General features: G+C 33.1%; 1 protein-coding gene and 1 long non-coding RNA gene across 5 annotated transcripts; both read right to left on the minus strand.

Moving 5' to 3' along the window:
• Positions 1-1077: 1077 nt before the first annotated feature.
• On the minus strand, positions 1078-12406 carry LOC134274007 (low-density lipoprotein receptor-like). 4 transcript variants are annotated; one of them, XM_062756238.1, is made up of 17 exons: positions 12220-12406; positions 11887-12021; positions 11174-11293; positions 10795-11025; positions 9223-9480; positions 8375-8491; positions 8135-8272; positions 7847-7879; positions 6369-6629; positions 6082-6253; positions 5741-5971; positions 5373-5637; positions 5138-5279; positions 4890-5030; positions 3928-4017; positions 3340-3599; positions 1078-3244 (listed from the first exon to the last, which is right to left on the minus strand). In XM_062756238.1, the coding sequence occupies exons 1-17, from the start codon at positions 12296-12298 to the stop codon at positions 3092-3094; spliced, it is 2826 nt and encodes a 941-aa protein (XP_062612222.1). In that variant the 5' UTR covers positions 12299-12406; the 3' UTR covers positions 1078-3091. The 4 variants fall into 4 exon arrangements, with proteins under 4 accessions (XP_062612222.1, XP_062612234.1, XP_062612227.1 ...); XM_062756250.1 differs by lacking the exon at positions 3928-4017; XM_062756243.1 differs by lacking the exon at positions 7847-7879 and having other exon boundaries at positions 12220-12403.
• On the minus strand, positions 4299-4879 carry LOC134274030 (uncharacterized). The gene is made up of 2 exons (XR_009993538.1): positions 4605-4879; positions 4299-4394 (listed from the first exon to the last, which is right to left on the minus strand). It is a non-coding gene; the product is annotated as an uncharacterized LOC134274030 (long non-coding RNA).
• Positions 12407-15670: the final 3264 nt, after the last annotated feature.

The following is a 15670-nucleotide window of genomic DNA, read 5'->3' on the forward strand; positions in this document are numbered from 1 at the left end:
TTTTTACATTATATGAATTATAGCCTTCTGAAATTGTCTTGAACACGAATGATTTGAATGTTCGTTACGTCGTGCTATTTATTTATTGGGGGGGGGGGACGTATTTAGTGTAGAAAACATGAATTATGTTGGATATGTACAAATAAAGTATTTACATGTATGTACATTGTACAATCAGTTTCCTGGAACATTTTGTATTACGTATGAAATCCTCTTCCTGGTTCCGCCTTACGTAGGTGATTCACACCATCTTAATTCCGTTAGTCAGACTCGCCATCAGGACAGGAGACTGGACATTGATTGCTAATGCAGTGACTGATATACAATGTTGATTTACTTATCAGACCTACCAAAGAAAAAATTCATTATTTTTTACCCAGTTTATAAGCAATTAATGATTAACATGGCGTAGAAAATGATGTATTTTCAGTTGTGTTTTTTTAACAATAGACGTCAAGGTATCTAATAAATAATAAACTTGTATATACATGAACTGACACCCCCCCCCCCCAAAAAAAAACCAGGAGGGGGTGAGGATTTCTTTTAAGTTTAGCAAAACTAAAAAAATGACGAGTTTCCGTACATCTCTTTTACGTGCATTTGCTTCCTCAAAAGTTATCTTATTTTTGGCTACACATTTTAGGAAGAATGAAATTGTAAAACTTGGCCACAATTATGTCGAATAAGAATGGGAAGTTTTATTAGAACAGTTCTATCAGTACAAATTTAATGCAATGTGCACTTTTCTCTGCATTATCTGGTAACAACCCTATTTTGAAAAGAATTTTCAACAGAATAGTTATCCACACAAAATAAAACACGTTTTGTTTTGACTACACTGGGCTATGTATTTAGGGGGCGTTCCCACTATAGATTTTTCATTCATAATCCAGTCGGTCTTATGCTAATGAGGTGATCTAGAGACTCGCACCATATTCACGTTACTACTGAAATCATACGATCTACGTCACAGATAATTTAAATTCCATACACTCAGCATGACAAGACTTGACGTGTAACACTGGTTTTAAAATATACACACACATTGCGCAAAGTTCCATTAAAGAAGTACTCAAATTTCAGTTTTATAACATTTTATTTCAAAAAAGCACTTTGTGCCTGTCTGACAAAAAAAATTTGAACAACATGAATCATTCATCCCTAGAACGATTAAGCAAGATTGACCGACAAACAACACTGTACATGCACACAAATTAACCTATTTTTTGGCACATATATCAAAATTGACATTTTAAACATGATTTACCTACTAGTCAACATAGTCTCAGTAAATACTATACAACTTAAAACTATTGGAATGGAATGGAGACAGACATGGGAATATGAATTTTCAGAAGTAGAAACAGAAACTAAATTCAAATTCTCTGAAATTTCAGAAAATCTAAAATAAATATATGAAAAAATGAAAGCCAAATATAGCTAAATTGTTTGTATAAAAAAAAAAAATAGAAAGTACCATGTAAACAGGACCACACAAGGTTTATTTGCCAAAGGAAAAAAAAAGGTGTATCTAGAATTGACAACATATGAAATAAGTGTTGTACTTGCTGAAGCATGGAAAAATTCTAAAGAGATACACCTGAATAATTTCAGAACTGGATATAGATGTTAGATACTAATTGAGTCTAGAAACCAGACGTTCTTTTTATATTTTCCATAAATTAAAAAAAAAAATCTTGTTGACTACAGGTATGGATATGTTTGCTTGAATAGAACTGCTATAAATCTTAGCAACGTGAAGACTGTGGATAAAGCTCAACATATTCATATTTACACTTTATACAACTATACAAAACAGGTACGCGCATTATCACTAGGTGAGTCCTAGCTATTGAGCACTCTCCATTATTTAGCACTGTTATATATCACAATACACTATATTACACAAACAATTGTGCCCTGGGTTGTCTTTTTTCAGAAATGGGACTAGATGACACTTCATGACATAAAATGTTAGAACACCTGTAACATATTATGCTAAATACGTAAATATCAAATGAAATATTCTATTTTGAATTCAACATACATCATATTACAAAAGTAATCTAGAATTCTTCAGACAATATCCATACTTTTTATAAATATTCCAGCTTATTTTTAAAACTTCCCAGGACACTCATGACACTAACTTCAATAAATATACATGAATCTTGCATCTCCTTCTTAGTTCCATACAATGAGTAGTGATAAAATGATATCTAGTGCTCCATTCACACATGAAACCAGTCCCTTTGAGGAATCTGGATTGTTGGTGGGTGAATTTTCTTCTAACAATCCCTTTCTACTTTCTTCTATATAAAGTTACCTTCCACAACATGCAGTTTCTACCTTGCACAAAAATCTAACTAAATTCTCCCATTTATAAGCACAATATGTAACATATATAACAAAATAAATAACAAATAAAACAAGCATTAACAAATCTTTCTCAGTTTACATTTCTTGCAAGTCTTTCACTACATTCTTACCTTACTTTAATCTGACATGGCAAACATTCCTACATTCAAACACTAAATACTTAAATAAATAAAAAAAAATCTAAAGAATTTTAAATTCAGTATAAATGCAGAATCTTTGTTCTTGTGAAAAATTGGAGAAACATACATTTTTCAAAGCTGCTAGGATGCAAAATAAAGTGTCCTGAATATATATTTTGGAGATGAACGTAAATCTCAGATAGTAAATATTTCACAAGAGCACCGAGATTAAATAAATTCAGATCAATGTCAAGTTACTAGAGTATTCTTTATGGTGGAGGGGGGAAATGAAAGAGGGGGGAGGGAGGAGGTCTGTGAGAATCAGTCCCTCCGGTGTATCAGCTGTTTCCACACTTGGCAGTGGTAGAGACCTGGCCAGCTCAGTCTAGTTGTATCAGTGGACAGGAGATCTTACTGGAATGTATACTCCTCACTTTAAAATGGCTGTGATACAACTCCTTGGTTATGCCTAGCTAAAAGCTGTTCTTGTTCTAAGCATTGATATTTTTTAAAATCAATAATGTCCTTCCTGACATAATGCACTGGATAAAGTTATGAACTAAAATGGAATGTCACTAGTTATTTCCTGAGCATCAGACTTCCATGGTATCAGCATTTAAAGGCTCTAATGCAGAGTCTCTCTGTATACGCACACTTTCCTCTGTTGTTTTCCTATATACGGGATTGTCAAAATTCATACTTTTGATGTTCCTCTTTGTGTACTTGCGGTAAATGAAACAACCAATCTGCAAACACAAGTAAACCATATTTAATAATAGCTTGCTTATCTACCGATGAAAATTTCAAAGGAAATCCTGTTATACAATAAACATATACTTACAATGACAACCAAAACAGCAATTCCAAGAACCACTGCAATAGCTATAACAGCCACGGTTCCTACTGGACTCTCGGTGGATTTTTCAACAACTGTTTCATTGTTTTTCTTTGGGGTCACAATCACATATGGAGTTTTGGTGCTGATGGGTTTGTATCCTGGGCCTTTGGATGTTACTACAGGTTTAGAAGTTGTAGATTTAGGCTTTTCAGTGGCCTTGGTTGTTACAGCAGGTCGAACTGTAGTTGATGCTGAAGGTACTCCTAAAAACAAAACATTCCATGAAATACTCGTATTTCTTTAGTTTGGTAGATAGCAGCCAATAGAAATATCTGATAATGGAGCTCATTTAACAATTTACTTTTAAGCTTTTGCAAATATGCACATAGATTTTGCAGTAATGTGGCAATGGCTATTATCAGGAGGTAAATAAGATACAAATTAGAGAAGAAGAAGGGAGTGGATTTGTTAAAAAGCACAGCAAAAGAAACAAAGCACAGAATTGGGTATTTACTATTCAGTATTCTAATTATTATTTTGATCTATAATCCTGCTTCATTGCACATAAGCCATCTCTAGAACAAATCTCACCATGAGAACTAGAAGAATTTCTGTTTGTATTATTAGGGGAGCCTGTCTTAGATGGAGGAGTTGGTAAAGGACTTGAAGTTGTTCTTTGTGCTGTGAATAGGAAATGGTCCATGCATAAATATTCAATAGCTTGTTAAACTGTTACTGATATACTTAAATCAAGCTCTAAATATTAGGTTATAAATTTACTACTGTTTGGCATATACAAATACATTTGTCATGAATTAAACTGGCCTATGAAGTTTTAACATCATAGAACATGATGAATCAAGAAATCTAATTGAAAGTCACCAAGTTTCTCTCCTTAAGGTGCACTGATGCTTCATGCAACATTTGGCCCATTGTAAAAAGAAGCATTCTCTAAGCAAATCTTTCCATGGATTATAAAAACCCCTTAGCAACTAATACTGTGAACTCCTTCCTTTTCCTTACAGAATAAATTTGTTTTTTTCTTTTTCCCTGGTAATCTGGGATTTACTGTAAATGTATTATATTTGGCGTGTACGATATTTGGCGGAAATTGAATTTTCAACAAGTTAGCGTAGATTTGATTTAGCGCAATATGAATGTACTTGATATACCTGTATGATATACAAGGCATTTAGCGATGTACATGCTTTGGCGGTCTCTGCTTACCGCCAAAATCGCTAATTAGAATACACCGCTAAATGTAATACATTTACAGTAATTAAGCAAATAAGCTAGCTTGATACTTGAGCAAGCATACATTTTACATGTATACATTTTTTTATGCAAGCATACATAGAGGTTAATATAGTTTCTGTCAGTGTACTGTTAATACCATATACCAAAGAAGGATGCAGATTCATAGTAACATTATTGATCATACAAAGCAAGTTTTCCTACTTTTTTATAAACACCGAATCTGCATCTTTCCCAGTGGTGTGTGAGATGGCACTGTGCATTACTGACACTGACACAGACATTGGTGCTGTACTTACCACTGACTTCACATTGCTTTCCCCTCAAAAGAACCATGTTATCTGGACAGGCACAAGCATATCCCTTTGCATTCAGAGAGACTGGGGTTGGTAGGCACAGATGGGAACAACCACCATTTTCATGTCCACATTTATTTGGACCTACATAGAAAGCAAAATTTAATAGGAGGTATGTGAAGAAATAAAAAATTTTTTGTTCTTTTTTTTTTTTTGATGAATTAGGCTTTATCATGGCAAAAAATACTCACTGTGCATTTGCTTTTGTTGGTGATAGACTTTAATGTCCATAGGAGCTCTCAAACCAAGGGCAAGTTGTGTGTATTCTTGTCCTGTGTATTTGTGAACTTTACGGATGGCTTCAGATGACCAATCTGTCCAGTATACACTGTCCTACAAAACAGTCACAGGAAACAAATGAAACAACAGATGACAAATAAAATCTACTTTCTATTCCTTGGAAAAAGATTATGCTTTTATAATTACCTCAAAAACAGTCAAGGAGAATGGATGGAGGATTTGTTCAGCATTGTGTAGGACTCTTCGGATATCTGAACCATCCAACTTTGCGGTAAATATACTCTTCAGTTTAGCATCAATCCAATATAATCTCTGACTAGCATAATCCAGCGTTAAACCATTTGGCCATTCAATTTCTTTCTGCACTATAACACTTCTGCTGGAAGGGTTTCCATCCATTCCAATGCGTTCAATCTTGGGAGTTCTTCCCCAGTCAGAGAAGTACATCCACCTATTCATAAAGATTACAAACATGTTTAAATCATTCAATGCACAATAAAAATTTTTGCATTCAGTTTAATTCTCAAGAACCACACAAAATTACAAATACATACCCATTTTCTGGATCCAGAGCGATTGATCTAGGTTCATCCAAGTCTTTATCTACCAGAATCTTCCTAATGGATCCATCTACAGAGGCGACTTCAATGGTATTGTATCCGGTGTCAGTCCAGTACAGGTTATGATAGATCCAGTCCACAGCGATTCCATCAGGAGTCTTGACACCCCGGTTTATCACAGGTACACCTGTTCCATTTGTCTCCCCCTTTTCAGACATGTTTGCCCTGATAGTGAAAATACAAAATTTTACATGTACTCCAAAGTTTATAGTAAATTAATTAAATCTTTCAAGCTGACATCAACTGAAACTATGTAAAGTGTTTTTTATGCTTACTTCATAATTTTCTCTTCCACATTATCAGACCAGTAGACTACTTTGTTGTAATAATCATAATCAACAGCAACAGCACTATGAAGGTCACTGACAACAGGTTGTAGTATCATGGTGTCTACCTCCAGTTTTCTGATGTCATGTCTATTGGCAAACAACAACCAAGGTCTCTCACCTGAGGAAGAAAAAAAGATTAATAGATAAAAACATCAAATTAATTTATAACTACTGCATTATTTAACTTGATATATAATATATATATTCCCCTGCAATGAAATGATGTCACTTACCAATAACTTTGCAAATATGTTGGCCATCGGAGAGTAATTCTGGGTAATATCCCAGCATACATTCACATTTGTATGATCCCTTTGGCTCATTTACACACTTTTGTGAACACACTGGGGGCCACTGGTCACATTCATTCACGTCTTCACAGGAAGTGTTGCCCACTAACCGGTAGCCATCCAAACACTCACAGCGCCGGTGTTTTGTGCCAATAGGGATGCATGTGTGCATACAACCACCATTGTTCAAGTTACATGGGTTTGCTAAAATAAAGAAAAGTCCTCCTTGTATATTGTTTTGAATTGATTTTACGAGTATTTACTTCACTATTCCAATGCAGTTTACATGTATTATTATTCGTGAAGTTCAGGTTTTGATTTCTATTCCAACATTCATAAAAATTTAATATTCATGACCTTTGGTTTTCCTAGTCTATCTAAAGTTTTCACACTGACTTTTACCAAATAGTACATATATATGGGCATTTGAAGTTTCAGTAAAAAAGCTGTTTTCAATCTAGCCTTAAGGAGAAAATATTTTTTTGAGACTTGTAACCAAGAAGCATTTCAATGAAACAGTTTTATTTTATTTTTTCAAAATCACATATCTAAATATATTTACCTCTAAGGCAATATTAGTAACATGCATGCTTAAAAAAAATATTTTTAAGCTTGTTTTAAACAATTTGAATACTCTGAAATAATTCAGATAAATCAAAAAGTTGATAGGTTAAATACATAAAACTCAATACACCAATTAACACAGAACTTGTATAAAATTTCACTGAATACGATATTCTGTTTCAATGGTTATTTGTTATGAAACTTCGAATGCAGAATTCAAACAATGCGATTTTCTCATGTTTGCATCACTATTAGAATAAGCAACACGATCTACTGTAAATCTAATTTTTGAAACATTTTTCATTCTGTCAACAGCTAGTAAGCTTATTGAGATAAATGTATCATCATCCAATGCATGACCTCATTCTGATTCGTTAAATGCCCCTTAGTGTACTGAATAATTTATGTGGATTACCAATGTCAGTAAAAAATAAAGCATATGCCATTGATATAGAAATTTGTTACAGCCATTAGGTGCTTCTTTTCGAGTAAACTGTGCAGAGTATAAATGTATATATTCTTCATTTACAACAAATTATCACAGACAGTATTGAAACTTTTTTCATTCCATGCAAAATGTCAGAAACTAAAGTTTTATGGTTGTTTCTCATTTAGAGCCAAAGATTAAAAAAAATCAAGGAAATAATTCTTCATAAATCTGGCATTATAATAGAATCCAAATAAATAAACCAAGGTGACACAACATTAAGTCTAACTTATATCTACAAGCGTTTATAATTAATCACAAGAGGAAACAAATAAGAAAATTTTACAAGACAACAAGTCAGAAATAAAGCACCAAAGGATGACCATGGAGATTTTGTGTTTAAGTCTGATTTTCCGAAATATAAACCTACCAAACTTTTCTCTCGCCGAAGTACTTGAATTAGCTTCAAAAAACCCACATCAAATTGGGGTTAGATAAATATTGTATAAACATATAATAAGCAGTGTAAAACATACATGTACATAAATAATGATGGAATAAGATATTGCAGTTCTACATATATGAAGGTGATAATGTATGTACATAATGAATTCTTAACCAACACTAAATGGAAGTTTTTAACAGATGATGTATGAAAGTTAGTTAAGACAGAAGTAAACTAAATGACAAATTATGCTTGAAGATAATATATGCTTACTTTCACAGAGTGTGTTGTCTTCATCAGCAAAGTTTTCACAATCCTTTCTGCTGTCACAGAGCTTGCTGGCTTCAATACATAAAGACCCATTTTTGTAGCAGTCAAATCTGTCAGCTGGACAGTGACTCTCTGGTGGAGCTGAAAAGTTGAAGTTTCTCATATATTTTTTGTTTTTATTATGAATGTGAGGGAAATTATGCATTTCATTTGCAATATTTGTGGATAAAATAATACACTTACGACAATCAGATTCATCCGATCCATCCACACAATCTACATAGCCATCACACTTGAGAGTGTGGTAGATGCAGTCACTGTTGTTGCATTTAAATTGATCTGGTCTGCATGTAGTTAATCCTTTAAAAAAAGAGAAATAATGTCATTTTTATATCATAATTTTTTTTAATTCATTTATTTTTAGCAAACCTAAAATTTTTAGACATGACTTGAAAATTAAATTAAAAAAAATTATATATATAAAGAAATTTGTTTTAGGTTTTAGAAGTTAAGGTAATTACATAGCATAAAAATTGGTAAAATATTCTAAGTATATTGTTCCATATGCAAATTATATGTTGTTTATTCTTTGTGCATTAACTATAAAATCTTTCAAATTTTTTTAAGTTGATGATCTTCCAAACAAGATGTTTTTGGTCTTCTATTTCATCATTGTTGAATGCATTTTCTAAATAGGGTAAGGTACATTTTTTTGCAAAACACTTCAATGACATTGCCAATATTAATCATTAAAGCTTAGATATACGCAATTGGAGCATTTCCAAATAGGCCTTAGGTCAGTTAACCTGAAAGAGGGCCAGCGCTTACGACAGTTTAAAATCCAGTTACACTTGTCAAGTCAATACAGAAAACCAAAACAAAGTTCCATTGAATAAGTAGTAATCTTTTAAGGTTACATTCCCAGACAGCAGATCAACTGTGAACGCTCTTCTAGAACACAAATTCAATACGTAGTAACCTCATAGCATGTAATCTGCTTTCATCAAAACAAGTATATGCACGTGTGTAGCTTGCACATGTACAATTTTAACATCAAACACACGCATCAAGTGCTGAAGAACCAAACTTACCACATCCTGATTCAGGACCCTCATCAGATCCATCCAAACAGTCTTCGTCCCCGTCACATCTCCAGGATTTGTGGATGCACTGTTCACCGGTGTGGCACTCCCATTCCGTTTCGTCTGAACAAATAGATACATTTTTGGTTGTACAGTTTGTTTCATCGCTTTGGTCGTTACAATCAGCATCGCCATCACACTGCCACAACTTGTCGATACACTGCGTGTCTGAACACTGGAACTCATCAGCAGTACAAGTCACATCAGCTGTCACAAGAAAGGAAAAATAAATTCAGGGCTCTCACACCCATTTTTGGTACTGGGGCCGGGGCCATTGAAATTGGGAAAAATGCGACGTTTCTATAAAAATTGGGAAATTTTTACCAGTCATAATTTAAACTTACATCATTGTCGTCTTGCTCTTAGTAGAAATATTTTTCCTACACTGACAACAGTACTGCAGGGGTCAAACTTAACTTTTTGACCACTGTAGTAAATATCAGCAGATTTATTTTTACTATCAAATTGTAATTTTGAACTTTTCCTAGCATTTTTTCTCCTTATAGTGAATCATATAAGAATTAAATAATTTATTTTAAAAAATAATAATAATTAACCTCTTGGAATCATTTAGGCCGTTTTATTACAGATGACAATCTGAACAGATACAGAGTAAATCAGTTGATTAATTAAAAAAAATCATCTTTATAAATTTAAAATTAAATCATTAAATACACTGGGGATATATTTTTTGGAAAATTATATAACTTTCTTACTCAAGTTGTTTTAGAGATTGTAAATGATTTAATGGAATATCTAACGTTACATTGTATCTGATTGTATTTACCATAAAGAAAGGAGTGGAGGAAATTCGGATTTAAAAAAACGATCGTTTTTGGAAGTAAATTACAGTGTATAAGACAGGTAGCGCTGCAAAATGGATAAGATTATGGGGATTTATAAACTGTAGGAGCATGGTACCTACTTTTTTTAATTGTTAGGGAATCTAAAAGCAAAATAGTGAATAAAATACCTGTAGGCCTAGTGCTTCTCATTCAGTCTTGGTAATCTGAATTTTTTACAAGACCTTTTTTTCTCACAAAAGGTGGCGAACACAGGTCGCTTTTAACTCGCAATTTTTTATTCTAATTCTCATTCAAAGAGTATTTTCCATTGATTTCGAGCCCTGACATCATAGATCTTCACATTCTGCGACATGTTGTGAATGAACAAGTACCTACTTTACTACAGACGACTTTCGTTTTCATACTAAACTGGTTCCAGCATATAAAACAAACTACCAGTTCATAACAAGAACGTCTTTCCTTCATATCTTAACAGTGCTTTTACGACTGTCAAAGATATGCTTTTTTTGTTATAGTAATAAATTTGAAGCAATCATAAATTGGGAATTTTTACCCTTAAATTTGCCATCAAAAAGGTACCTTTTTCACGTTGGGAACTCATCAGCAGTACAAGTCACATCAGCTGTCACAAGAAAGAGAGCCCTGAAATTATTCACTTGTATCAATTTATGCACATTCTATCATTTTTACCAGGATTGAATTAAACAATACATACGACATTGTTTTTCATCACTGTTGTCACCGCAGTCATCATCTCCATCACACTTCCATTTGTTGTTTACACACTTGGAGTTGTCACATCTGAATTCATCACTAGCACAGGTAGGGGAATCACACGTCTCATCCTCACCATTAGAACAGTCTGGAGAACCATCACAACGCCAGCTAGCTGGTATACACTCTCCATTTCCACAACTGAACTGGTCAATACCACAAGTTTTGTTCTCTGAAAATAAAAACATGGTTTATCAATATAATGCATATTTCCCATCTTTCAATGTCAAAATCTAGGGAGACAAAACATCCTGATAAATAGATTAAAATTTAATTATGTAAATTAATAAATAAAAAGAATATACAAGATATTGACTTACTGCAAATATCCGTTTCATCCGATCCATCAAGACAGTCTGTTTCATTGTCACAAGTCCATCTCATTGGCACACAGTGACCAGATCTACATGTAAATTCATCTTCTGGACATGTCTTGGAGGCTAAAACCAATTTCAAGGCATCTCTTTATTTCAGTTAAAAGTAGAATTACTAAACTTATATTATTATAAATTAAAATAAATATTTTTTTAACCCAAATTCTGTACAAATCAGGGGTACATTTCATAAAAATTAAATTTTTTTTTTATTACTTCCAATTTCTAAAATAAATATACAAAGGGTTACATCAGGATTTTATAAAATGATATATTTCCTTATTTATTTCTCAAACAACCTAGTAAATTTATGTGTAGAAAAACACTGTTTATGCGTTCAGGTAACCATGTTATGGGTTTGGCTCTCAGCGAATCACCGATTGGTTAAAACCTCGTCAGATAATGAGCGAGTCTCGCTTCCTCTTTCCCAATGCATTTTTAAATTATTAACAATATACAGTTAAATTTGGTCATAAAGATATATTTAAAACAGCTATTAAGCTAAACATACTGGGAAAAAAATAATTTGTCAGGTCAGAAAATGGACTTAACCTGTTAACCATGCATTGCAGTGCGGCGTCCGAGTTGCAATGAATGACATGCACTGATGTACAAGATAAATTAGGAACGAAATAAATCTTCATAAACATTATACTCACGACAATTCTCTTCGTCTGATTTATCATCTTCGTCTACACAATCATAGTCTCCATCACATCTCCAGCTCTCCGGAATACATCGTCTCATACATTTGAATTGGTTTTCTTCACATACCAGAGGTGGTTCAGACCCAGCTGAAACAAAAATAATTAAATAATACTTCGTAAAAATCTAGATAGAACATTTAATTACACTTTCTTTATAAAATTACACCAAAATTGGTGACATTTAATTCACAACACGCGAAATATTCTACAAAACATTACACCGGCCGGCTAGCCCTCATCTCTGCAAAACCGCGTGGTGGATTTTGCTCTTGTAAGTATTCTTACCTGTATCAGAGTATGCAATGTGTCCAAGGCATAATATCGTAAAAAACAATATTAACGGTGAATGAAATAAAACATTCATCTTGGTACCAGATCTCTTTTCCTCGACTTTTCCAAATACACTAGATCCCTCTTCTATCCACAAACCTCGCACGATAGAGTATGTGACGTCAGACGACCTCTCCCAATGACCTGGCGCGATGCTATGGTGATCTAGAAACTGCTGATTATATTCACAGTGTGTTTGAAAACTTTTAAATTTTGTATCGTCAGCATGGGTACATGTAAAAAGGGATTAATAATTTAAAGTTTGTTTATTATAAACAAACGATAACACGTGCAGGCAAAACGTAAAAGTTTAGGGTTGTAATAGACATAGCCCTTATGAATATTCATTAGATAATCAGACCACACTTGAACACGACAACGGAGCTAACTTTTCCCCCACAAGAAATATGTTAAAATTAATAGGCCTATTTATACGTAAATTAATTTAGACGTTTTATGGAATTCATAATGCTGATATTTTGATAATTCCTTGATGCCGAATCCGATGAGAGAACTTGATATATTCATATTTTTTAATTTATTATTTCTACTGCCAAATTATTTAAAAATTCATTCGATAAAAAAAAATATAATTTTGATTCAATGTTAATAAAAGTTAACTTTTTTTAATTGGTCATTACAAATTTTTAATTTGGGTTATAGAATTAAACAATGAAATTGCTTCCTTTTCAGTAAATTTGTTTTAACAAATTCAGAAAAATGTGATAAAAACATCAGTATACGTACTTGCATTTTGTCCCAAAAATAAATAGAGAAATAAATAACAATAATAATGGTGATAATTATTATAAGCAAAAAAATAAATAAATAAATAAATAAATAAAAATAAAATAAACTATATATAATTAATGATGATAATAATGATAAAAAAAACATTTAAATTTTAAAAATAAGTTTATAAATAATTTATTATGACGATTGCTTATATATTGAATTAATAATTTGCTAAATAATTCTCTCTCCCTCTCTCTCTCTCTCTGATTTTTTTTCCCAAAGAACATTTTAATTTTAGTTGAAAAATATCTGAATATGCTAAAATATCCTGCAATTTTTACAGAGAGATTAATTCGAAGAAAATCAACACGAAATTCTGCATGATCTAGCAACAATAAGCTTGAAATGACGCAGGACCTTGACGAGAAGGCTTTCAAAATAGCAAATCCTTGCCATATGTTAATAATTTTTGGGGACATAATAATTATTTTTTTTTATCTGCAAGGGTTTTACTTATGTTTCCAATATAAATCGCGAGATACAACATTTATTTTCAAGGCTTTTTGTTCATTAAGTATTACATAACTGCATGTGTCAGAAAAAAGTCCTGCTATTTATAACAAATACTATTTACGTTGAAATGGCCGGGAAACGTATGAAAAAAGAAGAGATGGGGATTTCTTTACTAGTTCAATCTCAAATCTTGATGCCGGAATATGATTACACATGCATTTTAAAATAAAGAACTGATTGTAAGGGGGAAATATTTCAATGTTTTAACCCGAGGTAAATTATCAGGGAAGGGGTCCTGTCTACATCTGTGGTATAAAATTAATAACAATATATCAGCTCTCGTCCTTTCCACGTTGTGTTTCAGAATGCGCGAGTTTGATCAACATACGTGAATATGAGCCCCCCCCCCCCCCCCAATAGCATACGTTTGCTTTTCATTCAACACATTTTGTCATTGATATAATACATTTTAATTCTTTATTGAATAAATAACTTTTTTAAAAAAGATCAACACACAAAATCTGTAAATGATTAAAATTATTATTATTAAAAAATATAAAAAATATTTAATTATGCAAATGGCATTTCAAAGTCTATGGTAAAATTTTCAAGAAAAAGTTCTGAAACTTGATTTGTAATTCATCAATATTATAATAAAGAAACATACATGAAAAAAAACCTCGTTATAATCAAAAAGGTGACTTATTCAAAATTTTCAGTGTATATAAGTTCAACGTCCCTCTGATCTTGAAAATGGGTCACAGCCAAGTAGCATCGTTTTTGAAAGTTGGGGGGGGGGGGGGGGAGGCAGCCAAAGAAATAGTTTTTTTTAACTTACCTCAAAAAGTTGACAAGCCAAAAAAAAAAAAAAAAAAATGGAAAAGTTGCCTAAAGTCGCAAAATTCTATTTCGTGGGAGAGGGTGAGGGGGGGTGGGGTAGGAGCCAACTTTTTCAATGCCAGCTTCCTTCAGTAGCAATTTTTTAAAATCTATATTACTACAATTTCCCTCTATAAAAGAAAGTTTGGGGGGGGGGGGGCAACCAGCCTTTAAATGATCATTTCCTATACTGAAAGTAATATTGGCCAAAAAAGTGGGGAGGGGGCAGCCCCCCCCCCCCCCCGGTTGCTACGTGGGTCAAAAAATTCTGAAAAAGGACAACGACATAATGTAAAACTAAACTGAGACCGAAAGGCTAAAACTACAGTATATGATCCCATTGGCCCCTACCATTTTATGGAGGGGCATAATAAAGGAAAATTGTGGGTGTTGTCGTGTCTGCGTAACCCCTCCACCAAATAATTTGAATTTACCATGTTTCCAGGACAATAAACAACATATAACGGAAAATCAATACAAAATTTATAGTTTTGCACTATAACATTAAGTGTTGGCCTTTTTAAAAAAAAAATCACTGATGTATCTCTCTCTCTCTCTCTCTCTCTCTCTCTCTCTCTCTCTCTCTCTCTCTCTGAGTCTCTCTCTTGTTTACTTGTAGACAAGAAATCGAAATAGGTTTTACCTCTTGCTCCTCACCCTATGATTACAGATCACCACATATTGTATAGATACACCCCTGTCTTTTTTTTTTACCCCGGAACTTTGCAAGTCGTTCGGTTTCATTTTGTCTTTCACTGCGCTTGCAAGTCTTCCAGTTTTCTGTTTTGGAAAACTTTTGGAAAAGTATTTTTCTATTTTTTAGGTAAATGTATGTACCATAAACAATTGCTTGCATTTTTATGATTTAGAGAATTAATGAGCGATCGATAGGTGATCTGTACCACAAAACCCGAAATGGAATTGAACGGTTGGGGGGGGGGGGTGTTCGTTAAATGAAAAGAATGAATCAAAAACGAAACAACAGCTGACCAAACTAAATCGTAAACTTAACCTTTCCTGCATTTTGAGTTTGTTTAATTTGGACATATATGGCAGTATGGTAGATCAATCATTTTTCTGTAATTAACAGGGATAACCATGATAACTGTCAAAATGATATAGCCCCCCCCAAAAAAAATTGAAAAAAATCAACCAACCTTTACTGCTAAACGGGAAAAAACTGTCTCATACATTACTCAACTTCAAGTATACTACAGAGATTCAAGGCAAGATACTTTTCACAGTTACTCATAAGATTTTCATACAACTTAATTTTTTG

Source organism: Saccostrea cucullata, unplaced genomic scaffold (assembly GCF_032062105.1).
Source record: "Saccostrea cucullata isolate Sc308-1 unplaced genomic scaffold, CSIRO_AGI_Scuc_v1 ctg31, whole genome shotgun sequence".
In the NCBI taxonomy this organism is placed as follows: domain Eukaryota; kingdom Metazoa; phylum Mollusca; class Bivalvia; order Ostreida; family Ostreidae; genus Saccostrea; species Saccostrea cuccullata.

Excerpts from the sequence above, each read along its gene's own strand:
- LOC134274007 (XM_062756238.1), bottom strand. The coding sequence starts at position 12,298 with ATGAATGTTTTATTTCATTCACCGTTAATATTGTTTTTTACGATATTA. Across the intron at positions 11,294-11,886 it reads ATCAGACGAAGAGAATTGTC|CCTCCAAGACATGTCCAGAA; the intron begins GTGAGTATAATG and ends AATTGGTTTTAG. Across the intron at positions 8,273-8,374 it reads ATCGGATGAATCTGATTGTC|CTCCACCAGAGAGTCACTGT; the intron begins GTAAGTGTATTA and ends TCAACTTTTCAG.